The 27,646-nt window shown below is 39.8% G+C and overlaps 3 protein-coding genes across 5 annotated transcripts; 2 read left to right on the top strand and 1 right to left on the bottom strand.

Annotated features, from left to right (window-relative positions):
- Positions 1-25: 25 nt before the first annotated feature.
- Positions 26-19,403, top strand: mslna (mesothelin a). The gene is made up of 55 exons (XM_064986145.1): positions 26-48; positions 941-1,025; positions 1,208-1,233; positions 1,498-1,526; positions 1,641-1,698; positions 1,813-1,944; positions 2,078-2,277; positions 2,380-2,483; positions 2,605-2,717; positions 2,854-3,069; positions 3,519-3,593; positions 3,690-3,952; positions 5,793-5,889; positions 6,711-6,845; positions 6,947-7,140; positions 7,289-7,392; positions 7,513-7,628; positions 7,775-7,942; positions 8,038-8,069; positions 8,172-8,269; positions 8,371-8,399; positions 8,546-8,570; positions 8,664-8,691; positions 8,773-8,860; positions 9,011-9,157; positions 9,457-9,668; positions 9,759-9,883; positions 10,028-10,146; positions 10,245-10,400; positions 10,495-10,703; positions 10,849-10,934; positions 11,482-11,609; positions 11,707-11,832; positions 11,971-12,161; positions 12,282-12,376; positions 12,614-12,747; positions 12,842-12,966; positions 13,175-13,292; positions 13,467-13,679; positions 13,824-13,994; positions 14,175-14,330; positions 14,463-14,512; positions 14,692-14,824; positions 15,104-15,186; positions 15,350-15,479; positions 15,566-15,756; positions 15,889-15,979; positions 16,827-16,950; positions 17,058-17,251; positions 17,364-17,519; positions 17,645-17,778; positions 18,002-18,171; positions 18,333-18,427; positions 18,536-18,749; positions 19,002-19,403. Exons 2-55 carry the CDS (start codon positions 956-958, stop codon positions 19,073-19,075), a joined length of 6,750 nt encoding a protein of 2,249 aa, XP_064842217.1. The 5' UTR covers positions 26-48; positions 941-955; the 3' UTR covers positions 19,076-19,403.
- Positions 19,404-21,883: 2,480 nt separating this feature from the next.
- Positions 21,884-25,148, bottom strand: litaf (lipopolysaccharide-induced TNF factor). Of its 2 annotated transcripts, none has more exons than XM_064986146.1 (4): positions 25,047-25,148; positions 23,467-23,671; positions 22,986-23,142; positions 21,884-22,863 (listed from the first exon to the last, which is right to left on the bottom strand). In XM_064986146.1, exons 2-4 carry the CDS (start codon positions 23,663-23,665, stop codon positions 22,755-22,757), a joined length of 465 nt encoding a protein of 154 aa, XP_064842218.1. In that variant the 5' UTR covers positions 23,666-23,671; positions 25,047-25,148; the 3' UTR covers positions 21,884-22,754. The 2 variants fall into 2 exon arrangements, with proteins under 2 accessions (XP_064842218.1, XP_064842220.1); XM_064986148.1 differs by having other exon boundaries at positions 23,467-23,667.
- On the top strand, positions 25,117-27,622 carry snn (stannin). Of its 2 annotated transcripts, none has more exons than XM_064986150.1 (2): positions 25,117-25,212; positions 26,087-27,622. In XM_064986150.1, the coding sequence occupies exon 2, from the start codon at positions 26,198-26,200 to the stop codon at positions 26,459-26,461; it is 264 nt and encodes an 87-aa protein (XP_064842222.1). In that variant the 5' UTR covers positions 25,117-25,212; positions 26,087-26,197; the 3' UTR covers positions 26,462-27,622. The 2 variants fall into 2 exon arrangements, with proteins under 2 accessions (XP_064842222.1, XP_064842221.1); XM_064986149.1 differs by lacking the exon at positions 25,117-25,212 and adding an exon at positions 25,231-25,620.
- Positions 27,623-27,646: the final 24 nt, after the last annotated feature.

Here is a 27,646-nt window from a genome sequence, read left to right as displayed (position 1 = left end):
GTCCATTCTCGCTCAGTGGTACCTCACATCGTCAGCCAGTTAGGTCAGGTGAGCGCTTCAATTGTCTTTTTACTATTGTGAATATGATCAAATGTTTATTAAAAACTTAAAGGATTCAGTTTTCACTTTGCAAATGATGAATAGATGGATGAACGTAGGGATTTATTCTTGAAAGAGATTTGTTTTGCCAAATTATTGTATGTCAATTATTTTGACAGATTTTCCATACCTATGATAGTGTTTCATATTAGCTGTCAAAGGCTTTTCCCCTCGATATGATTCATTAGAATACATGCCTGGGGATAGATGGAGTTGCCCTGTCTTTACATTGAACTCTTATTACTGTCATCTTTATATAGGAATACTTCAAATCATTTTTGGTCTCAGGAAATTGTCTTTGAATTATTAAATAACTTTTAGACAAAGTTTTGGTTACTTATTTGTAACACAAATATATACACATATATATATATATATATATATATATATATATATATATATATATATATATATATATATATATATATATATATATATACATATATACACACAAATATATGCACACTATACACACTAGATGCCCTTGAAAACTGTTTTAGAGGCTGCATGGGTGGCATTGTACCGTTATCACAACAGGTGACCAAACTATCGCTAAGTGGGTGAAAAAGGACAAAAAGACAATGAGAATAGAAATAGCTAACAAACCCTCTTTTCAGTGACTTGCACAAATCAAGAGATTCTCATGTAAAATCTATGTCAATACTCAGCATCGGTACAACAATTTAACATGAATATGATCTCTGTCAGGTGTCCGTTTTGTTACTGCTTTTTGAGTCTCTCTGCCCATCTGTCATTGGTTGTGTAGTATGGGAAGAAACACGGTGGATTAGGTGTGAATCTGTTGTGATTTCATCGTGACTGTCGTTTGACATAAAGGTAGTTCTTGGATGAACCAATGACTTGTGGTGGCAAAATGAGACATCGTGGGTATTGTCTTGCCCTCACCTTAGCTGTCCTGGGATCAGGTGGGTTAACATCCTTCTCCTCCATTGTTCACTTTGTTCTTAATTGATCTAAAACATGCATAGGAGACCTTTTCTGACACCCTTAATGTCCAAATAAATGGCTGGCACTCAGTATTACACTTAAAACTGAGCCATGTTGCCTACTGTTTCATGCTTTCATTTGAATGTTCTGTTTATTTTAGGTTTCTTCGCCGTTGGGTCAGCCCAGGTAACATACATTATTTTCGAGACTTAGTATCAGGATCTTCAAGATCTTAAAAATACACAAGCTCTTGTTCCTAAAAAATAAAACAGGTTTTGCTTAAGAGCCTCTCAATTGATGAATGGTGGGATCAGTTGTCGAGAATATGACTATTGTGGTGTACTTAGTCATCGAAAACCGGTTTGATTGTAACATTTTGATTAAATCCATGTGATAATGTCAATATGTTTCAAGCCATGCTAATATCACAATGCCTTTTTTTTACTCAAGTGTATTACATTGTGCGATGGGGGAAATAGGTAAGTTAAATCAAATTGGGTATGTTTCTTGTTTCATTGCCACTGTGGTCATGTAACACTGATTAGACAGGGGGCTAAGAGATTGATTTAACTTGCTATCTATGTAATCACTAGCACCCATGGAAACTCCACCGGTGGAATGTGTAGCAGGACTGAGGGTTCGTGTGCTCCCGTGAGTTTCCCCTCTAAATGTTACACTTCAATATAAATCCCCAAATACCTCAATGAAAATTGCTAAACAAGAGATTCATATTTGCATCTCTGTATGTATCTATATATTTTTTAGTTTTCAAATGCTACATTTGACAGCTTCCTAAGCTGTGCTGGGCTGAGGAGGATTAACGACACCCAGGAGCACATTAACAGGCTCAAAGAAATTATGGACGTGGCCTTTCAATTCTACTCAGACTCCTTCATGGTACAGTACAACAAGAGAGAGACATTTGATCAACAGTTTCAGGGGGGGAATTGATAAAATACATTGAATGTGTTATGAAAGCATGAAGTAAACTTTGTGCTTTATGCTGACATCACTGTTATTTTCCATACAGAGTTTGAGCAGGGATCTGCAGCCCATCCTGGAGCTGATCAAGGGACTCAGCTTCAATGCCTCAAAGCCCAGGTTCCACGACGTCAACTTCACCAGAGTGTGGTTCCGGCTCAAGCTCAGGCCACGCCTGGCCTCTGTCACCGAAAGCCTCCTCGCCTGTCTCAGCACCAGCGACCTCACCTGCCAGACCTACCAGGCTCTGTGAGTTTCCCATTTTTCATCCCAGTGATTCTTCTGTTGTGTTTCCGATACTAACCACCATTATGGAGGATAGTGATTTGTTGTTGTTTTGATCATTTTTAGTGTGAATGAATTGGATATGAATATCCTGAGTATGGACCCTCAACGCCAAAGGATAGTCTACATGTCCTTCATGCGCAGGTTTCTCGAGAGAAATGATACAGCAGGTAGACTATTCATTTAATTATGAATGGATATTGTCACTCAATATATTGGAATTGTTGACATGTTGATTAATGTGGTAATCTGTAGGATGTGATTGAGAGTTCTGTTTGTGTTCTGAAAAAGGATGCTCCATCCATGGGAACAACAGTGAGCAGTGGCTGATGCGGAACTTTGGATCCTTCTCTACCTTGGTTGACTATGAAGACTTCTTTGCACTGAACATTCATTTCAGTGGTGTAAGTGTTTAACTCTATGCTGGCCCTTAATAAAGCAGTGAGTCTAATGTCGGGAAGATACAAGATGCCATTAAGATGTTATAGGATGCCACGGGAAGTTCATGACCAATCAAGACCAATGTTCTCTCTCCCACAGCTATCAGTCCTGGCACTGCTGAGCCCGGAACAGAAGGCAGAGTTGGTTCTTCACCCCGGAAATGGAGACCTGGACAATGGCACTATCAGCCTGGTCTTCCAGAGTCTGCTTGGGCCTCTAATAAACAATGCTCACTTGAATCAGTCGATGTACAATGCAACAATGATGTCCAACATGACTGCTGGCAATGCCACAGGACCACATGAACTTGACATAGTGCGTTATGTTTTTAATCTTTTAATTTTTTTTTACTTGGATTCCCATTAGCTTTAGCAGAAGCAACAGCTACCCTCCCAGGGGTCCACAAAAAAACACAAAACATGACAAGTAACAAAACACTGATAGACAAGGACAGTCACACAAATTTCAAATACAAGGATATAGAAACAATACAACTAAAAATATATATATTTAATGTGTGTGTTAGTGAGTCTGTGTGCTTGCGTGTGTTTATCGGTCTCTTTTCTGGGGTGGCAGGTAGCCTAGCGGTTAAGTGGGACTAATTAAACAATCTGCCGATGTGCCTTTGAGCAAGGCACTTAACCCTAATTGCTCTGGATAAGAGCGTCTGTTAAATGTTAATGTCAAACAAGGCTATTTCTTTTGCTGTCATCAACTCCATGTACATTATGAGCCAACTAATGATTACAAATCTGTGGTTGCAGACTCTAAATGACTTCCTGTCATTCCTGAGGCCCTTGGGTAGTTTCATCAAGACTTTGGTGGGCAGCATTCAAGTGGTATGTGTTGTCTTTTACAATCTCACAAGTATGAACAAATGATTTCCTTTTCCTTTTCCAATCTGAAACCATGTACTATGTACTGTCTCCCCACAGAGGAATGTGAGCTCTGAGAGACAGCATGTTCTGGCCCAGGCAGTAGTGAACTGGATCCTGGCAGAGCTGGCTGGACACATCTCCCCCAACTTCACACTGACAAATGAGACCATCCCCAGCCAGACTCCCTCTCTCAGCAACTTCAACATCACCAGCCTTAAGGACTGGTTCCAGCATGTGGTCCTCCCTGCCCTGAACCGCTTCCAGCTCAACAACCAGACTCAGATCCCACACAACCTTACTGCTGTCTTCAACCAAGTCTTGTGAGTTGAATAAATATTTTACGTTATTAGCCTTGTGGACTTTGTAGACTTTGTCTAGTTCACAAAGTCCCCCAGGGGTATGCACAATGCTGTTGGGGGTACGCCAAATAAAAATGTGATTCACCTTTAAAAAATATATATATATTTTCCAACGGGGCTATACATTTGGGTGAGTTTTTTTCTCTCGCCTGAGTAGCCTCGTTTCACTGCCGAAAATAAAATACATTTTTTGATTAAATTAGTGTTCAGCGAAATATCAACACAATGATTAATACAGGTAGCCTAGTCAAATAATTAACATCCAATCACATTAACCGTTACTCTCTTGCGGGAATTCCATTAACGGTCCATATGTAGCCAAACGTAGCTGATGTTCATGTTGGTATCTGTACTGATGGTGCAAAAGCCATGACAGGGAGACATAGAGGAGTGGTAACGCGTGTGCAAGCAGTTGCTCCCTACACTACTTGGGTACACTGCAGCATCCACCGAGAGGCTCTTGCTGCCAAGGGAATGCCTGACAGCTTGAAAGATGTTTTGGACACGACAGTGAAAATGGTCAACTTTGTTAAAGCAAGACCCCTGAACACTAGTGTATTTTCTGCACTATGCAACGATATGGGCAGCGACCATGTAAGACTTTTACAACATACAGAAGTGCGCTGGTTATCAAGGGGCAAAGTATTGACACGTTTTTTTGAATTGAGAGACGAGCTTAAAGTTTTCTTTACTGACCATCATTTTCACTTGTCTGACCGCTTGCATGATGACGAGTTTCTCACACGACTGGCCTGTCTGGGTGATGTTTTTTCTCCTCTGAATGATCTGAATCTAGGATTACAGGGACTCTCTCTCCTCAACTATTTTCAATGTGTGGGACAGAATTGAAGCTATGATTAAGAAGTTGTCTGCATTAAAAAGGACAACACACAGGTCTTTCCATCATTGTATGATTTTTATTGTGCAAATGAACTCAAGCTTACGGACAATGTTAAATGTGATATAGTGAAGCACCCGAGTGAGTTGGGTGCGCAATTACGCAGGCACTTTCCCGAAACAGATGACACAAACAACTATATTCGTTATCCCTTTCATGCCCTGCCTCCAGTCCACTTACCGACATCTGAACAAGAGAGCCTCATCGAAATTGCAACAAGTGGTTCTGTGAAAATGTATTTTAATCAGAAGGCAATACCAGATATCTGGATTGGGCTGCGCTCAGAGTATCCTGCCTTGGCAAATCACGCTGTTAAGACACTGATGCCCTTTGCAACCATGTACCTAAGTGAGAGTGGATTCTCGGCCCTCACTAGCATGAATACTAAATACAGGCACAGACTGTGTGTGGAAAGACTGAGACTCTCTCCAATACATCCCAACATTGTAGAGTTATGTGCATCTTTTCAAGCACACCCTTCTCATTAACCTGTGGTGAGTTATTCACAATTGTCGATAAACTTATAAGGTTTTATATGTAAGATGGTTAAATAAAGAGCAAAATGATTGATTATAATTATATTATTATTTGTGCCCTGGTCCTATAAGAGCTCTTTGTCACTTCCCATGAGCCGGGTTGTGACAAAAACTCAAACTCATTCTTATGTTTAATAAATGTATCGTATAGTTTGTGTGTGGCAGGCTTACAATGATGGCAAAAAACAACATTTGAGAGTGCACTGACCCTGGTGCTAGAGGGGGTACGCAGCTGGAGGTTGAATGTTTGAAGGGGTACGGGACTATAAAATGTTTGGGAACCACTGGTCTAGTTGATTCTGATCATTTGAATATGATAATTTGTAATATTTTGAACTAAATGTTATGCCTCTATATTATTTTTCAGCTCATTAAATCCTCCAATGGGTTCTAACTCTTCCATGTATTCAATGGTTGGTCCCATGGATGTCTGTCACATTGGCAACAATGATGATACGTGCTCGGTGAGTTTTATTTGCCACTATGTTCACCTTGGTTAAGTCCTCATGATCTCTTATTCAGTATGGGATCACTATCTAGAGAAGGCTTTGTGGTTCATAGCCAAAGTATTTCAACAATCTAGATTGTTCCGACAAAATCATTTCAACCAAATACACTGACGTCAAGTGGGCCACTCCTAGTTGATAAGCATCATTTTTCCTAATGCTACGGTTATGGGTGTTTGTTCCTTCATTGTTGCTTGTTATCTTAAAGGTAGACTTAGCGATATGACATAGGTGAACAAATTAAACAGCATAGACTCTTCAAAAAAAGGTGCTATCTAGAACCTAATAGGGTTCTGCTGTGGTCCCCATAGGATAACCCTTTGAAGAACCATTTTTGGTTCCAGGTAGAAAGCTTTTAGTTCCATGTAGAACCCTTATGGGTTCAATGTTGAACCCTTTCTACAGAACCCAAAATACTTCTACCTGGAACCAAAAAAGAGCTATCCTATGGGGAGAGCCAAAGAACCCATTTGGAACCCTTTTTTTCTAAGAGTGTAGTAGGTCCATTTGCTCAACACCTAAGGGTGTTGAAGAGCAAAGCTAAACTCCCCACATGTTTTGGTCCCGTACCTATGGGGCTCTAACAGCGTGACACTGTGTGTGACTGTGTAGGAGCGAAGTCTTTGCATCTCTCTCATCATCTGCAGAGCTGCTCGTGGCAACATCATTTTGCTGAGTTTACCTTTAACTTAAAAAAAATTCTTGCACAGGTGACTTCCAATTCCAAAATCCTTTTAAATTGTATTGACTTTATGATGACATGTCTTCTTCTGTCACAGGTGTCCCATGCAGCAGAAAACCTGGCTGTGGTCCTGAGATGTGTGCCTCATTCTAACCTGAGCCTCACTGGAGAAAATCTGAAACTATTGGTCACAGAGCTATCCAAGACACTGACAGGACCACACACAATGATGGTAAGAATACTTTATTTTCAATCATCAGAGATTCAATTAAAGTCAAGACAAATGTCATGTTACTGTGACATTTGACCCATTGTGAAATCCTTCCCTTTTAGAATGACAGTTCGGGTTGGCCCAACCTCACAGACCAGCTTCCGACAGATGGATTCAGTGCTGAGAACCTTGGTGATGAGAACTTCATCCGCTTCTGGTTCCTGATCAGACTGCGGCCCTTCCTACCTTCAGTGTCAGAGGAGTACCTATCCTGCCTCAGCACTAGAGACTTCAGCTGTCAAGCCTACCAAGCCCTGTACGAACAACACAAAGACAACCACAAATACATTTTTCAGTTCATAGACATATTTGTTTCATCATTTTCTTCAATATCAATGTTACATATCCTATTGATAATACCAAAAGTGTGAATTCTGAGATCCTGATTTTCTCATTACTTACAGTGTCATGGGGCTGAGTGATCACATCTGGTCGATGGATGAGATGAGACAGAAACTGGTCTACACACGCTTCATTCACCCATTCCTCTCACGACACCGATATTCAGGTATTTACTTTGATATAGCGATTTGTTTAATTTAGGACTGATTTTGTATGTCTTTTTTTCAAATAGTGCATTGAACTGAGTGAACAAGCTAATACGACACATTGCATACTTTTCTTTCAGATATGATGGGATGCCCTTCAAATGGGAGTTTGGATTCAATTAAGAGACATTTTGGGAGATTTTCAATTTTCGCACCGCTACAGCACTTCTTTGATGTGCAAAGAAACTTTTCTGCAGTAAGCATTTACATGACATTCTGCCAAATCAGAACATTTCTAGAACTGGACGTCTTTAAGGGATCAGGAACTGCTACGTGATCAGGTCTTTGTAGCACAATATTCATCAGTATTACAATGATGTGTGTGTCTCCTCTCTCTATCAGCTGGAGGCCCTGCCAGCTCTCTCTCCAAAGCAGTTAGCAGAACTGGTGCTGATGCCTCACACTCCAACTCCACAGAGAGATGACATCATCAACAGAGTCTTTGACCACCTCCACAATGACACCAGACTCCGAGACTTCCTCCATGAGCTGCAGATGCTAATAAGAGGGGTACTGTCGCTACATTAAGCACACTTTATATGATATATTTGTTTGGGCATATTTACGTTTTACTAAACTCCTTCTGATTTATTTTCTTCTCACAGGCTAACCTTGAGTGTGAGTCTTTCACAAGCATGTAAGTATCAGGAATGTTTGTGGGGGACTAAATAACACCCACAATGTCCAAGTTTGTATGTTAGCAGAGTTAATTACATCTGTTTTTATTGCTCATCCAAAGATTCAACAGGCTGGACAGGGCTGCTACATCGGCCCCATCTGATTTGGGACCAGTCATCAGAGACACACAGGACTCCGTAATGGATGCTGCCCCTCCGGGTGAGTCAGAATTTAGATATGATCATGTGACTATGAGCTGTGACTCAATGGAGTATTTTTCCATGTCCTGACATCTATTGTTGGTGTTGTCTTTACATCAGGTTGCAACGTCGTTCCCTTTAAGTTTGGGGTGAGAAATGTCAACAATGTCATTATATTATCATTATGTTTCAATGAAATCATTTGTATTCTTCAACAATAAATGTACTATGGTCCAAATGAAATATACATAATTGAATTGTATGAGATTGACATTATTCCTGTTCTTTCCACCAGTGCTCTATGACCCCCCCAGTCAATGGTGAGGCAGTGTTTTGAACACCATATCAGATTTTATTTGATTAACTTGTAACTCAGAACGTTGATAGTAATTCATATTCATCTCCTATTGCAGAGAGCCACATCTGTGCTGGAGTGAATACGTGAGTGCTTACCCTGTAGAATAGCCATAACAAATTTAAAGACACAGTTTATTCATGCAAGTCGTGTTTCCCTTTTCACAGAACTAATCTGGAAAACTACATTGCTGGCACGAATATGACCCTTATGCTCTGCAACTTTACCATCCAACATTATGCTTGCCTGCCTCAGGTTTGACACTCGTCTACGTTGTGTGTATTCATGAAACCCACATTCTACATGCAACATGCTTGATTTGATTGATTACATTTTTGAGGTGGTGATTGAATTGATTTCCAAAAATGAATGTCCTAATGTATGTGTTTCTTTGTGCCCTCTCAGCGTACCCAGCTAAAACCAGAGCAACTCTCTGAGATCCTGCAATGCAAACTGTCAGGCAACCTGACCTATCCCCAAAAAATGTGGAAGTTGTTCTTCACCAAATATTCTGCAATTCTTGATGAGGCTCTTCACAGGTTTTCAAACATGGTAAAAAAAAAATCAAAAAGAAAGGAGGACCAAGGCACTCTTCATAGACTTAATTAAAATGCCTTTATATGTATCCATGTGCATTGGAAACAAAGTTTTAAAACTGATGTGTTTTGGCTGCATGACCTTTGTCAGGGAGTACAAAGATATGATAATACTTTTGAACAACTCCTTTTGAAACATATTCTTTAAGAGTTTCTTGAATGTGTACTCTTATATAAAAAAATATATAATGTCAGAAGATTGTGGGTAAAAGTCTTGATCCAAGAGAACATCTTCTGAGTTGTCTTTGTGTTCAGTCTTACCAGCCCAGCGGCCCATCCATCTCCCTGGCGCTAGATGTATTTGGGGAGGTAGTTATTGACCAGTTTAGTCAACATGACCTGAGAAGCCCAAACCACACCCGCAAGTGGTTTCTGACGAATCTTCGACCCTTCCTCCCGCAAGCCTCCAGAGAGTTCCTGTCCTGTCTTAGCACCAAGAACTTCACTTGTGGGACCTACCAGATTTTGTATGTGAAAACATACATTTTATTTCAGTGTGGTTGACTATTTGCCCTCTCTTGATCTAGTACTTCAATGTGGTGTCTTTGCCTTCACAGAGTGGAAGCTCTAGGTCGTCAACCAGCTAACCCTAACCCAGCTAACTCAGCTATGGACAGACAAAGACAGCTTTTGATCTACACTGATTTCATTGAGCCCTTCTTGAAGCGCAATGACACCGAAGGTACATTGAAATAATTCTGTAACGTCAATGATCCCTGAAAATTTTATTTTACTAAGCATGGTGAAGACAAAGGAATTGTATTCAGTTAGGATAGAAAGACTGATATTTTTCTCCAACCTTTGAAAATATTTTTTATTGTTTCAGACCCCAACTGTGTCAACAACTCAAACAACAGCACTGACTGGCTTAAAAAGTACTTTGGGCGGTTTGTTGGTTTTGCACCCCTAGAAGAACTCAAACGACTGCATGGAAACTTCTCAGTGGTTGGTACTAGTTCATGATCTTGACCTTTTGAACTTACGGATTCATCCAAGAGTCATTTGTAACCCGTTTGAATCCATGTTTTTATTCCACTGTGTAGGTGGATGTCCTGCCTATGCTGAGCCCCGTGCAGCTGGGGGAGGTGGCCTCCACCCCTGGTCAGCTCAGAAACCCTGGAGATGTCCACATGATACTGATTCATGTGCTCCGCAGAGATCTGGGCGAGTTCTTTGACATTGTTTCTCCAGCTGTTGAGGTATGGATGAGTGATGGTCAATTCTTATACCACTGTCTTATTCCCTATATATACCTTTGCTTAGTACAATCCCCTCATTTGCTTCTGTCTTCAGGGACTTCACCTTCCGGTGGATGTGCGTCAGGTGCTCCTCCAGCAGGTGTTTGACAATGCCAACCTATCAGATCCCTCCATCAAAGACCCTGAGGTGCTGGTGTGGTTGGGCCAGAGACTCCGCCCACTTTTACCCAACCTGACAGAGGAGCATGTGGCCCCCCTCTTCAACATCGTCAGACACAGAGGCTGCAACATCAGCCAAGAAACGTAAGATCAGCACAGTGTATTATAGAAACACTAATAATTTCCAATAATGTGATGCATGTTTGCAACTGACCTTCGTGTACAGTACATTACTGCTCTTAGTTGTGCTTGACAATGCATATCAATGGGTGGTTTCTGTCACCTACAGAGTGGCGTTGCTGAACTCTATCCTACCATCGCTGTCCAACGGCACACAGGCTGCTGTCCAGCATCAAATAATCATGTCTCTCAGAGGTATTCACCTAGTCATCATCTCCAGTAGTGTAAAGTACATTAAGTAAAAATACTTGAAAGTACTACTTGGGTCGTTTTGGGGGGTAACTGTACTTTACTTTTACTTCATTATATTTCTCAATAACTTTTTTTTGTTGTACTTTTTTTTATGTCATCATATCATGCAAAACTCGTCATGTTTGCCTGCTTGAACGGCAATAGCTCAGATGCACACAAAAACATGAAATGACCCCGGGAATCAATAAACAAAGTTCAAGAGATGCAAAAAAATGATGTAACATTTAAAATGGGTGAATCTCTCCAGACAGCTGGGTGATACAACAACATATTACAATCGTAGCAAGTACATCTTTCCTCAACAAAGTGCGAGTTACCACTAACAGTACTAGTATCTCACTTTACTTCTCATGATCCTTCTCTATAATTCTAAATACATGATCATATAGAATAATGGGGTTTATATACTATGGTCTGAGGCCTGCAGTTTTGGGCTTAGTGCTGGACCAAATGAGGAACAAGTTAATTTACAGTATCTCATTGTTTGCAGAATCAACTCCACTACGTTGCTATAGGAACAACAGCTTCTTCATGTTCCTGACACAATCCTTCCTCAACTTTACATTCCCAAAGTTGACCAACTTCCTCTCCCTTATTCCACCACAGCGGGAATCTGAGGTACAGTACATTGAACTTGTTTCAGCTGCACTTCAACTTTTGGAAAGTGTGTACTGGCCTAGAGTCACTGTGTATCCTATGCTATCTGTGTTTCCAGCTGCTCAACACCATACATCCCTCAGAGCTCGGCACCTTCCTCAGGAAGCCAGAGGTGGTGGACAACAAGACTAAGCTCTGCACAATCTTCCGAAACTACAAGAAAACTCCTGAGTTCTTGGAAACCGTAAGGACACACTGCTGATTGTGGTTACCATTTTCAAGCACTCACTGAGTATCCCTTTCTTAGGATTTACTGAAAGAAAAAAACTCTTAAATGGTGCGTTCTCTCAGTCCTTTGACTTTGATCATTATCTGTCTGTAGGAGAATCTTCCGGATGATGTGAAGGGTCCAGTCCTGCCCTGCGTCTGGCCTTTGGCTCTGGCCACTGATGACAAGGCTGAGGTTGACCGCTGGTTTGACAACAGACTGAGTAACTACCTGAAGTTCCTCAACAGAGCCCTGCTCCAGTCCTCTGACACACTCAACGCCTCCTGCTTACCCTTCAGGAGACTGTAAGCTACCACACTGGAAATACCTTACATTTGCTGATGCTATTACACAGAAATATCTACATCATTAAATGTGAATAAAAGGAAGAAAAGTTTGATGACTGTCTGCTGTGGTTTTCACAGTGTGTCTCTACTGGGATTCAATCTCACTTTCAATGGCTCAGCCATAACTCAAGATGATGCGTACAGCACCATAAAGACCTACCTTAACACGGGAAGTGAGTGTTTTCGTACTTACTACTGATTACTCCAGTTTACATTATGCATATATTTATTATTGCACTTTACTTTGCATGAATGGACATTTTCAACATAAGGTCTGTTACCAAAGAATATGCATAAATTCTGTTGCATGGCAGATATTCCTCAAGGATGTATGCCTTTTATTAAAGCGGCATAAATGATTTCTCACATCAAGTACATTAAACACATATTTATTGATTTCTGACTTGTAGGTTCAGCAGCACCCAAGTGTTATAGTCCCACTGACCCAAATCTCAACTCCACTGCCTGGTTCCTTAACTACATTGGTGTGTTCATCACTTTTGTGACCGTTGAAGACTTCGACACGTTTGGCTCAGAGTCAACGGTAAGCCCATGCACCTGTCTGTTTTGATGAAGGGGCATCATATATTACCAAAAATATATAACCAATGGTTTATCTTATTGTTTGTTTTTTACAGCTACAACTATTTGCCGTGAACCCTGTCAACATTAAGTTGTTCAATTTCGCTGGAGCTCCTCAAAATCTGACTAAACGCTTTACTGAGCTTATCTTCCTGCAGAACTCCAACTTCCTACCACTGCAGTGAGTTTTGAACAGTAGCCACTAAAATCATTGGTTTTATGTTACTAACTTACTTTATTTCTTGCATTTATGTCAAGTGTATGATAACAGACAACAGTCTACATTGAATCTGAATGACGCTATGGGGAAATCGGGTATGACATTCTAATCCAAGATAGTGTTACTAAGTGTTTTATTTCATATTTTTGTTTTGTTCCCATATCTTTAGGCTTCCACCACACTTACAATGTTTTGTACCAGCATCAGCTTACTCTAAACTCAATGAGTCAGAGAGTGTGGTTGTCCTGGGCAACCTGAACCAATCCTGTACTAACGTGGACTCAGATGTGAGCACCATCAGGATCTATCTCCATTTTTGTTACACCTTAACCTTAGACCTGTGTTTTGAACACATGGAAATGAAATGTTACAGTATGAGCCATTATTTCCATGTGATCACAATCCATTGATTGGTTAAATGATACTGTTACCTAATCTTCGCTGATGTCATTTCCTTCCAGATTTCTTCCGCACTGGCATCGAATATCCAAATTGTCAATCCGGCATCAATCACGGCCTTGGGCCCACAGGTCACAAGTCTGACCACTGGACAGATCACTAGAGCCCCGCCCAGTGTGATTTTACAATCCCTGAGTAATCTGAGCAGTGTTTCTGGATGGAACTTGGGACAGTCCTTGTTCATCATACAGATTCTCATCACCCAAAACTACCAGGTGATTTACTTCTTAATAGGTTTATTGGTGGTGGCCTATTGGTTGTGAGCATCATTCACAACCATGATTCATTCTTTAAACCATTCCATCCTCTCTACTTCCAATGTAGAGGATATTTCATCATTTAATGTTCTCTTTCTTCAGATAAGCAATAGCGACAGTTTAATAAACCTGGGCTCTTTAGTGGGAGGTCTTCCTACCCAAACACTCATCGCAATACCTGCGCAGCAGGTTCTAACAACATCCGCCAACCCCAAATTTGTTACCAACATGCTGACTGCTCCAACAATTGTGCAACAGATCTATGTTAATAAGGTTTGTACTTGGCTAGCTAACAGCAGCTAGACTAACTGATGTGAAGTAGGCCTTATGAATTTCCCTCACAATATTTCTACATGCCTCATTTAAATGTGTTATGAAAAAAATCAAGGGTAATCAATCATAATGACAGTGTTCATTTTGAAATGTTGACATGTTTTTGTATTACTTATTCAGATCATCACAGTCGACATGAGACCAACGGAGCTGATAGTCAATGTCCCAGATGAAATGGCAACCGAAATTCCCAGGAATCTACTGAATTTCCCAACAACTGGAAATCAAACACTCACTGCTCTGAACATCAACAAGAAGAAATGGAAACCTCAGCAGGTAACTGAGGGGTTTGTAGTATTCAAAAGCTGTGTAGACCTTCAATATTTACACGATTATACAGTGGTGAACATGTGTATTATACGTCTATACATGTTTCTGCACCTCTGTTTCTCTCGGTTTCATTTATAGGCTGTGCTGTTCTTTGATACAGTAGCAAATGGATTGAATGAGCCTGATGAGTAAGTGTAACAGTGTTTAGAGAATGTTGGTCCTGACCAATAGCTGAGCAGAAATCATACATGTATTATTTTCACATGGGGATACATTTTTATTATGTACTTGAACAAAAAGTGGTTATGATGACATTTATAGTTCATGTACTAACTCTAATGAATGTACTGCATTGATTTCTTTGTAGCCTTTCTGAGTATGTGCTTCAAGGATTCACTTGCTCTCGTGTCCAGACTTTCAACAAAATAAAAATTCAACGTCTCATCAGAGCTTGCAGACGTAGGTCCGGTCGAAGAAAGGTGGTTCTCAAGGAGACACAGGTGAATATTAAAAATATAACTTTTTCTACATAAACTAAAGGGCCCTACTCAATCAAAACCGGTAGCCAGGCCTCCAGATTACATTGTTAATGTGCCTGTATGAATTATGACTGTTTTTATGTATTTTTCAGGGCTACATGAATCCAAGCTTGTATTCTCTAAGCACAAGAATGACAATAGTTACTGGAAACCTAGTAACATGTTTTGTTTGAATATGTTTCTCTGTTTTCAAGGAGCTTATTTTACAGACATATGAGGAAGTAACATTTTGTTTTACAGCTTACTTGCATGTGGAACAACATCAAAGGTGAAAGTCCTCAAGATTTTGTCAACTATCCATCAGATATGTTGCTGTATTACAGGTAAGTTGGTCATGTCACTGACATTGTAAAATACATTGTAAATGACGGTAACTAATGTTAGATTAACTATTTACTGTAATTTTTTTTTACGCTGACATAACCAAATGAAAATGCATATAAATGAACCACAAATACAATGTAAACTGTGTGTATCTTTCTCCAGCTACACTAGCATACAACAGACCAACTGCAGATCCTACTTCATTGAAACAGGACGAGCAGACTTCTCCGTCCTGTCCAGCACGTTGGATGGAAGAAAGGTTGATCTACTGAACAATGCCAAAAAGTGCCTGGTGAGTTATGTATTCAAGACGAAAGACACACGTTTCCGACTGAGTATTTAAAAGCAGTGAATATGACGAGTTTTGATTTATTCCAGAACATCACAGGGACACAGCTCAGTCGAGATAATCTCGAGGTCCTGGGCAACATGGCATGTACTCTGGATGAGAACTACATTCAGAGCTCTGACTCTTACATCCTGGAGAAACTGAAGAACTGCAATGACTTCTCCGATCAGCAGATTACAGCTATGGAGACAGTTATCTGCAGTGGCAACACCACATATGGGTATGTCACAATGCTGACATTGGAGCTGTGCTGATTTGTATTCGTGTAGAATACACAAAAAAATGAAAAGTCAATGCATTTTTGTCTATGGATTTTTTCTTAATCAGTCTGTATGTATTCTTATCTGTTCAGAAACCCAAGCACATGGACTGAAAAAACTCTAGAGCAGCTTGACATTCTTCCACTGTACTTAACAGAGAACTTCTGGAAACACATCAGCACGGTATACTATACATGACAATTGCGTAGCACTTTGACAATATGTTGTATTCAAATCAAATTGTATTTGTCACAAGCGCCGAATAAAAAATCAATCACATTTATTTATAAAGCCCTTCTTACATCAGTTGATGTCACAAAGTGCTGTAAAGAAACCCAGCGTAAAACCCCAAACAGCAAGCAATGTAGGTGTAGAAGCACGGTGGCTAGGAAAAACTCCCTAGAATACAATAGGTGTAGACCTTACCGTGAAATGCTTACTTACAAGCTCTTAACCAATAATGCAGTTTTAAGAAAATAGAGTTAAGAAAATGTTTATTAAATAACTAAAGAAAAAAAGAAAAGAAAAGTAACACAAAAGAACAATACTGAATATACATGAGGTAACAGTACCGAGTCAATGTGCGGGGGTATAGATTAGTCGAGGTAATTTGTACATGTAGATATATGTAGATGTAGGGTAAAGTGACTATAAATAGATAATAAACAGCAAGTAGCCGCAGTGTAGTCAGGGTGGCCATTTGATTAATTGTTCAGCTGTCTTATGGCTTGGGGGTAGACGCTGGTAAGGAGCCTTTTGGACCTAGACTTGGCTCTCCAGTACCGCTTGCCGTGCGGTAGCAGAGAGAACAGTCTATAACTTGGGTGACTGGAGTCATTGACACTTTTTTGGGCCTTCATCTGACACCGCCTAGTATATAGGCCCTGGATGGCAGGAAGCCCCCCTATCTTTTAAATGACATCATTTGAGTGACATCATTTGAGATTGTTACCCATCAAAATTTGAAAAGCTCTCATTTACCTTATATGCGTCTCTTATTTCTTAATGTGTTCTCTTTTGACTGAAACAGCGGAACAAAAGTACGTTCCTGAAGAAATTCATGAAAAGACTACGTACAAACAAGACAATGAAGAGGAAACTGAAGAAGCTGTTCAAAGAATGCACCATGTCTTTGAGATCCAAACGAAGCACTGGTAGGTTTAAATAATACCAGGTCAATATAGCTGTTCTATGATTTTAATAGCGGAGGCTCCTTTATGACATGAGTGATCACATTTCTTTCCAATACTTGTCTATTTAGTAAATGCATGTCCAGACTCCCTTGGCAACATTACTCAAGTGACCATAAGTAATGACGCATTCCCCTTTGGGTATGACAACACCACGTTCAACCACTGTCTGAGTGCCCAAGTAGTAACGGACAATCTGGCCAGCCTGACTGAGAAGGTAGATGATGATGACATGCAAAAGGTCATTTTGGAGAAGCTACACCAGGTATAAAACTTTACTGAAACAAAACAGGAAATGACAACAGATTTCAAACTAACAGGTTGCCAAGAGGTGGTCATTCCGTAACAGCTCTTTATGGTGTGGTCTTGTCCACTAGGCGTACCCCAAAGGTCTCTCAGACCAGCAGGTTCAGGTGCTTGGGTCGGTGTCTCGCGTGGCTTCCATGGAGCAGATTAACAAGTGGAACATCACTACACTGGACACGCTAGCAGCACTGATGGACAATGGCAATGGAGAATGGGACTCCGCCAAAGTAGGGATGTTTAACTTTACATCAACAATGTCTTTAAATTGTGATTTTTTTTAAACATGATAAACATTTTGCTTCTAAAAGGTGTGCATTTAAATGTATCTTTCATCTTCCTTTTTCCATTTCAGGCCAAAGTTATTTTCACCAAGTTCTTAAGTGCTGGCAATTCGCTTGGTGCCTCTGCACTGAATTCAATTGGAGGGCCTAACCTGTGCGCACTGGACCTCAGTGTGTTGCAAGGCATCAGAAATGACAGTCTCCGGTAAGATCATCTACAAATCTTGCTGTCTGAGAGAGTTACCTTGTGGTCGAGTCATGCAAGTCACTCCACTTCACATGTATCTTTGTTGTGCTCTTGCAGTGGTTGACTTCAACAGAGTATCCAGGCCTAAACGCTCCATAATTGATGTTTGAACATTTTTATATACTTTTTTTGTTCGCGTGTTCATAGTTTGTGTTTTTCTTGTGCCTTCTGAACACAACAGAGATGCAGATGCTCTGGAAATCACTAGCTGTTCCTCAGCGCATAAGAAGGCCTTCTTTGCAGTAGCTGAGACCGCCTTTCCTATCAACTTCGCCTTTCCTATCAACTTCGCCCAAACCCGTGCCACTGCAGATCAGCTAACATCCTACCAGCTTATTCAGACATACCTGGGTAAGGGTTCCATTTTCTGCATACATACAGAAAAACAATGGTTTCTTGGATATCCTGTAATAAATGTGATTTAAAAGATTTAGTTCACTCGGGCTGTGACATTAGAGAACACTTGTGCCACCCCAGTCCTCATTCTCACCATGTTTGTTGCCCTTTTTTAGGAGGTGCCAATATCACCTACATACGGAGTCTGTCTAGGGTCAATATTAGCATGGACATCAACACTTTCATTGGTTTGGATTCAGCTGTCGTCCAGGTATGTGCTCATTCCCGTAACTATACCATTCATCAATGACCTGTGATGGCAGTGACTCATATTCATTGTCATCTATCAATTTTTCTGTAATTATCTGCCTCTAAATAGGCTCTTAGTGTGAGTGAAGTGTCTGGACTCCTCGGCTCCAACCTAAATGACCTGAAAACCTTTGAGAATAACACTGTAGTGCAGAACTGGGTCTCAAAGCAGTTACAGTCTGAGCTTGACAAGCTGGGTATCGGTCTGACTGGAGGAAAGGTGGATTCAAACACCACCCCCATGATAACAAATACTGCCACCACCATCCCCAATACAACTTCCGGTAAGGTGTCAAATGTTGCATTAATGGTTAGCATGCTTTGCCAGTGCTAAATCCATTTAAAAATGTGATTCCATTAGAATGTGTACAAATCATTTGGTTGCAAGGAGGGAAATGAGTTATCTGTAATGTACCGTAAACATAATTTTACTTATAATGTATAGGAATGTATTTGGGAACAGACAGTAACAGTAATGACAGAAGACATGTAGATCTTAACCTTGTTTTTCTGTTCTCTCTCTCCTTATCTTTTAGGCCAGAGCAGAGGCACATATCCAGTTCCTCTGCTTTTCCTGTTTGGTCTCTTGTTCATTGTCGTGCAAATGTAGATTCTAACATTGCAATAGAAGCATTATAATTTAGGCCAGGTTACAAAATCATTTCACGTTATAATATTACATCTATTTTTGTCATCTATTTTTAAAGAAGAAATTAAAGCTGACATTATATTTGACAGCCAAATGAGTGCAGTATGCAATAAATATGCCATATAATATAGTGTTTTATCAACTACATTGCTCCAATTGTATTTTCTATTGGTTAATCATTAATATTAATATATCTACTGTAGGCTTTTATTTTTATATATATATGATTTTTGTTTATTTCATTTTGTATGTTGGGAATGGGAAAGAAATACACATTAATATGAGGGTGTTCTGTTTTTTACATTTATTTCACCTTTATTTAACCAGGTTGGCCAGTTGAAAACAAGTTCTCATTTACAACTGTGACCTGGCCAAGATAAAGCAAAGCAGTGCGACACAAACAACAACACAGTGTTACACATGGAATAAACAAACATACGGTCAATAACACAGTAGAAAAAGTCTATAGACAGTGTGTGCAAATGGCGTAAGGAGGTAAGGCAATAAATAGGCCACAGTAGCGAAGTGTGTTTTACTAAGAAGGGCCACTTTAACCTGCCAGAAATGTTCTCAAAGAAAGGGAGAAAGATGTGACTTTTCAATTAAAATGAAAAGGTGTCCAATTTGATTTTCTAGTTTTATATTTACTCGTCAATGCCATTATTATTTACGGACCATGGTTTTACAATAGTTGACAATAGTGATAGGCCTAAGAAACTGAATGGGTCAATCAGGATCAAAGAATTCAAATGCATTTGACAAAACGTATATCCCCTAAGCCCATCATCAGCAAGTGAAAATACCAGAGAAAAAGAGACCCAACTCGGCGGAAAATCTTTCTCCCTGCAGCTGGTGGCGTTTTTTCGTTGTTTCGCCCACCATGCAAGGAGTTTTGGTAGAAAATAAATAAATAAAAATAAATAATGAGATGGTCGAATTGGTTCATCAACAAAAAATAATGGCTTATTTTCTACGTGAGGTTTATTTGGTCGAATATAACTTTTTTAAATTGTTACGAGTGTACTGATATAATTAGGACACGTGACATCCCGGCAACTTTGAGAAAATACACTTTATATAGGAGATATCTTGAGATGGCTATGCATATTCATTGTATTAGGCTAGTAGCAGTCTCTCCAATGAATACAGGAGGTTTACATCAACAATCCTCATGGAAATGTATCCACCAATCCAAAGAAAGGATAGGCGGGAGCTAGACAGCCCTCGGTGCCGCTTTGTGAAAAACGACCCCCATTGTCATGCATAATTAAGCAATAATGCACGAGGAGGTGTGGCATATGGCCAATATACCACGGCTAAGGGCTGTTCTCAACACGATGCAACGCGGAGTGCCTGGACACAGCCCTTTAAGTGCGCACAGGTTAGGCCCTCCAATATATCACAAACCCATGAGGAGCCTTATTGTTATTAGAAACTGGTTACCAACCTAATTAGAGCAGTAAAACTACATGTTTTGTCATACCAGTGGTATACAGAGCACCCAGTTTATAATCTTTGATAATATCCACTGTTAGCACGACGTGTGCTTTTATTTTGAAATGTTAAAATATTTTATTGTATTTTTATTACTAACGACAAATCGATATAAAAAGTACATGTCGGAACACAAGTCTATATATAAACAATAAACAAAAGACAAACGTTGAAATCAACATCCCGGATATTGGTCACAATTACGTCAAAGGTCACACGAAATAAAACATTTTTATAACGAATTCGTTTGAAACTGTTCACTCGCAGATGGCATGGACCCCGGACAAATTTCAGTAGAAAATAAGAAAGTCCTCCTATCAAAGTTCCTTCCAGCAAACTCCGAGAGGGAATAGATAACCGATTGAATGACAAGCTCGAATTTAATATAAAAATACTGGGACAATGGAAAAACACTGCACTTGTAGTCTTTGTGGTTTGGATGCAAGGGACAATAATGGAAGTTCGGTTGGATCCCAACACGGTGCTTCTTTTGGACGAGACGGGGACATTCGTTGTCAATGGCGTCAACAACATTCCTAAGGGAAACCTATGCCTACTTCAGGGTGATTCACTTTAATTTTCCTTCTAGCTGCAGCTAAAATATGTACAACATTTAACAAAACCCTTGATTTGTTACCCCGATTTTATGCATGTAATGGTGATGATCCAGGCCCTCTCTCCAGAACCTGTCCTGTGCGCGGTAAAGATGGCAGACCTCTGAACGCGCTGCGGTTCACAGAAGAATGTGGAAGTTGGAGGTGGAAGGCCTTCAGCAAACGCTCACGTAGAAAGAAGCATAAGCAGTATGTTGCTATCAATGCCTGTTTGTTTTCATTCATTATTTTTAGCAAAATGTAAATACTGCTACTGGTTTTGAGCAGTTTCTGGCCTGTCTGATATTTCATTGCCAAAGGTAATGGATCATAGCATAGAAGTAAGTGCCCAACACAGTTTATGATAGAAAGTGCGTTATATGCATATATTATAGCCTAAGGTTTATGATAGGCTATAATTAAGCAATAAGGCACGAGGGGGTGTGGTATATGGCCAATATACCATGGCTAAGGGCTGTTTTGTCATTCCGGTGGTATACTGTCAGCCAATCAGCATTCAGGGCTCGAACAACCCAGTTTATAATATATGCATATAATACACTAAACATGTCAGAAGTGCTGGGAGAGGGGGTATGATGGGGGGGAAAGCTAGTCTGGGCAAGAAAGCACAAACTCAAACAAAACACAAATAATTTACTTTAAAGAATGAACAATGATCACATTTGGTGGTAAAATTATCTAATTTATTTGTGCTTATGTCATGCATACACATTGAAAAAGTGCCATTAAGTGAATTCTACAGACGCACACAATTGTATGTGATGAATGAAAATAAACAAATAGGGCCTATACAATCAATGACAACCTTGTGAATCCATGGACTTGGGAATGCTCAAAGGTGCCTGAAGTCCACAGCATAATTTACAGCAAAACCACTCCTTCATTCAAACTAAAGGCATTTAGGCCTAAGACAACAAGTGGATCTACTTAGGGCAGTTTGTACGATGAGCTTGCTTACTTACCAGTAATCATCACAATAAGACTGTATTAAAAGGTAGTCTTAACAGGTAGTCATATTGCAGTTTGACTACATATAGATCCTATGAAAATGTACAATCACAATATCAACCAGTCTTACCTCTAACCCCACCAACATTGTGTGCACATTACTATTCAAACTGACATATATACAATTATATAATAAAATCCATTTGAAAGTGCAATATTGACAAGTTATCTAGTGGACAAAGCTCTTAATAAAGGTAATACATTTATATAGATTACTCAACTCTTCTCTTCAAAGACAGTTCCATTGCATTTTCTTGAAATGGTTCCCCTCTAATCAGGGACTGATTTAGACCTGGGACACCAGGTGTGCAATTCATTATCAGGTAGAACAGAACCAGCAGGCTCGAACCTCAGAGTAAAGAGTTGAGTACCCCTGATATAGACTACATGATGACCATCATCAAAATATGCATGTTTAACATGATTGTTTAGCCTCTGACAGTATTTGTAATTAGACAATTCAAGATAGAGACAGGCTGCAAGGTTGCATGCTCAATAGAGACTACTCTTTTCAAAAGACATAATCAAAGCCGTTTGTGTTCTCCAAGGACGTTGTTGCAGTTCGGACATCGATGTGTCACATCCTTCAAACCATCCACACAAAAAGGAAGCAGGCAACAGCCATAGATGCAACTACAAAAAAACAAAAGATCAGATAATGCATTATGCAGCCCATACAAAATGGGACTTTTCAGGACTATGAACAACAATACACTGCAAGCACTACAGGGGGACTCTTGATAAATGAATCTTACCCGAAAATGAACAGGCCAGCACATGTTAACCAGGCCATTGTTCCAGAGGTGTGCTCCAGCCGAGTGATCACCATCTGGGCACATGCAGGGCAATGAGTCTGCACTGGAAGATCCCCAAACACCACACCCGGCTGGACGTAAATGGTCTGAACTGACACTGAAGAACAAAGAATGTTAAACACCAAACAGGAAATTAAAAGCTAACGTTCATTACGTAGCCTTCTAGGGATTAGCTAGGTCCCTTGCACAGGACGCTTAATCCATCAAGACCTATCAGATTCCAAAACTATTATGTTAAGAGTGCAAAGCAAACCAATAATCTAAAATAGGGAATAGGCTACTTGAGATGGTTTGAAACCAAAAGAATGCATTCTGGATGGACCAGTTTGAGCTGTCTTAAACCAAGTGTGTCAAGAGAGTTCAACCTATGAGGGAACAGCATAGTGAAAAGTGAAAACAATGTGATGAAGATTTTAATTACCTATTGGACTGGTAGTACTGTGAGCCGTTGGTTGATATATTTGATTATACGGCTGTGTTGGGTATGGATACTGTGCAGATTTGGTGTAGGCAGGAGGAAGCACCGTCCCCTGGTACTGAGGACCCACTGATTCTTCATAGGAAGGTGGTTGAGGGAGCCCCACAAATCCACCTGTCTCCATTGGTGGTGCACTTGCCATGTCTTTCTTATTAATTATCAACAACAACAACAAAAAAATCATAATTTACATTTATATTGCAATGACTGGAGGTCTATAGATTAATAGCATATTTTGTAAATAAAATCAGATAGCCAGGTCTACATGGCTTCAGTCACAGCTGTAACAGGCTGTAAGGTTAGCTAATAATACCTTAATCGTATTACATGGCTCTTTTAAAACCAACGTTATACAACAGGTATACAAGAGTCATGGAACATGATAACATCTCTAACCCTTGTGCTCTGCTGAAAAAAAAAAAGTGCATCCATTGAGGTATGGGTCAGATTGACCCGCACAGTTTAAAACACACTCTAGACGGTCAAAGAATCAAGTAAAAAAAGCTCAAACTTTATTTTGTCTTGTCAGACCTTTCAGAAAGAAGAAAAACAATAACATTTGATTTCAAAACTTCTATATTTAGAGCTATTTTGTTAAACATATTTCCTTTCTCTAAAACAAGCATTTTCTGTTTGGAGCTCATTTTTGAGTGTCTGTGTCAGAGATCTGCTGCACTCGCGTTGAGAATAAACTTGGGAAAGCTCATTTTCACCCCAAAATAATTACAGAAGTGCCACCAGAACCAGTCAAAACAAAATACACAGAAGACATTTGTTTATTTTGGACCTGTGCAAATATCTATACACATGAAAGCGTCTGGGTCAAAATGACCCACAACATCATGTTTGTATACGAAATCTACTCAATACATTCCACAACACACCAGTGCCCACATTTTTAAGTTAGGTTCATGACCCTAAATGAGGAAAAGTAATTTAATGGAGAAAAAGAGGTTAACTAGTATTTTAAAGAACTCAAAAGTGGAAATGGGTCAAATTGAACCGCAACATAATAGGAGGGTTAATGACATGAACTATTATGTTAGTCAGGTAACGTTAGTTGGATTAAGGGTACAGTTAACGTTAGTCATGTAACGTTAACTCAAGACTCCAGTCAAACTAGTCTAGATTATAGCTAGCTAATCTAGCTAGTACCATAGGAAACTCATTTAGCTAGCTAATTTAGCTACAATACTAAACAAATTTATCAGGACAAGACCGAACTTCGAAAGCTAGTCAGTGGCACCTGTGAGAAACACTATTACGTTAGGCCCACGGGCCCATGTTAATGCAATTAATCAACTGGCTTGCTAGCTAGGCAAATAACAGTAGCGACAACTCGGTTATCTAACTAAATGACCATTAGTCAAGACGAGACAGAAGCGTCGTCGATGGCTGTCTAAAAACCTAACGGCTTGCTCGCTAACGTTAATCCTCATATTTACGGGAGCTCAAGGCTTCAGTGTACTGTAGTTACATACTTTTTAGAAGACAAACACTTCAACTAACTAGCTTTTCCTTACCTAGCGACAGTAAAGTTGGCTGATTAACTTGCTTCTTTGACGTCCAAACAAAATGCTACTTTACAGTAGCTCGAGCCAATTTCCAGGAACAAGCAGCCTGTATGTATCACGTGATATTTTGGTGTCTGGAGGGGTCTACCAGTATGACTGATATGAGACCGAGAAGGTAACACATTAGCGAATCTATGAGCTACTATAACTATTTAACCGTTCAAAAGTATGTCCATAGACAAACATGAAGTGATATATATTTTTCAAATGTACATGTTGTCAGTGAAGATAATCTAGCTACTACTGTTGCTTTAAAATAGAGATTGACAGCACAAATAACATTTGTTTCGATATATTGTGCATCACATGGTCTCATTTCCTGCACTGATACAAGGGGCCTTGAAGTTCGTTTTTTTGCGTGGGTGGCTACTAGTGTATTTAATGCACTGCATGAGCAAATTTTACGAATGAAATCGGTTCAATTAGGAAGAGCCATGGATCTTATGTATTGATACAGGCAGGGCTGTTGCTGCATAGCACATTGATGAAGATACGCGATCGCGTCGTCTGTTTCAATGGAACGGTAAGGTGTCTCATCTAGTGCGTCTTGATTCTCGTTAGGACCCGATGTATCAAGCATGTACATACATAAATGCGTATTAATGTGCAATGATTCGGCGTGCACAGTTAAAACATATGCGTTAGCTTTGATGGCATAAAGGCGTTCCGTTCATAGTTCATTATTGCATACGCTATTATGCAGAATATAACGTATAGATAATATATGAATACCTACCACAGGGTGGTAGGCTATCAACTTAATTTTTAATCAATACATTATTTCAAGCCTTTTGCTTATTTGGGTAATTTGGAGGTTAGATTCTGTGTTGAGTCCTATTACATAGGCCTATGGTTGAGTCAGCAGATGTCTGCCGAAAATGTATTGTAAACAGATTCAGATTGGCAGATACAAGCACTGACCACAGGGTTTATTTTGTTATTTTTTGTTAGTTAAATATTCAACATTATTTGCTTTTTGTGACCCCCAGGTCTCCCAAGCAGAACCGTAAGACACCAAAGTCAGCAAGGGATCATACCACGCAGTCCTTGTCAAGTACCCTGTTCTGTGACAATGCTCTGAGTCCCCTTCCTGTTGCAACATGTACATCACAGACCACAGCCCCACTACTGGGGTGGTGACAATCATAGTGATCCTCATCGCTGTTGCTGCCCTCGGTGTTCTCATCTGCGGATGTTGGTGCTACCTGCTCCTGCAGCGGATTGGCCAGTCTGAAGATGAGGAGAGTATTGTAGGAGAGGGCGAGACCAAGGAGCCCTTCCTGATGGTACCGTACTCCACCAGGGGCCCCCACGTCGAGCACAAAACCAAGCTCACCCACAACGGCACTGAGAATCACACTTAACTGAGTCATTAAGAAACCGTGGTCACCACCTAATATTAACCAAGAGGATCTCCTCATTCACATTTCATCATATTTCATCACGCCATTGAAGGATGATAAACCGACTGCAGCTCAATGTCAATGTCTTGGGAAATGTGATATTTTTGTTTGTGGATCTCAGTCAGGATGTGAGCTTGTGAACAGTTCATTGTTATGTTTCTTAAGTGTACATATTTTGAACACAAAAATGTACATCTAATTGATATTTATAGTTTTTGTTAACTCAGCAATCCACTACTGAATTTTGACAATAGACACAAGACAGCGCTCTGACGAAATGAGTGGGCCAAACCTTCTTCAGAGCTTGTTGGAAGAATGTATGGCAAATTGATGACAAAACAATTTACTTAATATCAAGTTGCTCAAATTATTTGAAATTAGCTTAATTTGTTTGTTTATTTTGCATAGTTGAACTTGGCTTTGTTTTCTCCTGTGGTTGCACAGGCTACCACTCAACTAAAACCAGTCATTGAAAGGGCAATTCTCCTTTGATAAACCATCATATTTCACACAGCACAACAGGGTCTGAGGTTTAGTGAGGTCCGCAATCTAAAATACTATTTGGAGAACAGTGAAAATTTGGCCATGATTGCTACACCTTTAGATAGCTGGCTAGACTAATTTAACAATCTAAAAAAATGTAATTGACATGGGCTACTTGAGTGACAGTCAGTGAGTGACATATAAGAAGAGGGAAACTGCTGATGCACAACCAAGTTCGAAATTGCACCTTGTGTATTCTACTATTCCAACTCTCAACAGTAAATTGAGACCCCAACTGTTCCTTAAAAAATATATAGATTATTATATATTTTTATAATGTTGGCAAGGTCCATACCTCGGTGTCCTCATATGTAGCTACAACACAGTAGCTGTTACAACTGACATGGGTTGAGAAGTCCTACCAAGAAGCTACCAAGAGCCAATTACATATTTTCTATATTCAGTTGCAACATAGGAAAGATAGGAAAGATTCTATGGTAGCTGAGCAGGTTGATATTTGATGAAACAATGTTATAAAGTATTATGAAATGTAAATAACATTATGAAGACTATTGTTCTCTTTGTCAATTGATGTACCATTGTATCATTTCCAAATAAACTTTAAATGTTATATCGGTCCATAGGCCTTATGATTACTTTTAG

This window comes from Oncorhynchus masou, chromosome 14 (genome assembly GCF_036934945.1).
Source record: "Oncorhynchus masou masou isolate Uvic2021 chromosome 14, UVic_Omas_1.1, whole genome shotgun sequence".
Taxonomy (NCBI): Eukaryota; Metazoa; Chordata; class Actinopteri; order Salmoniformes; family Salmonidae; genus Oncorhynchus; species Oncorhynchus masou.
This window is presented reverse-complemented; position numbering and strand designations above follow the sequence as displayed.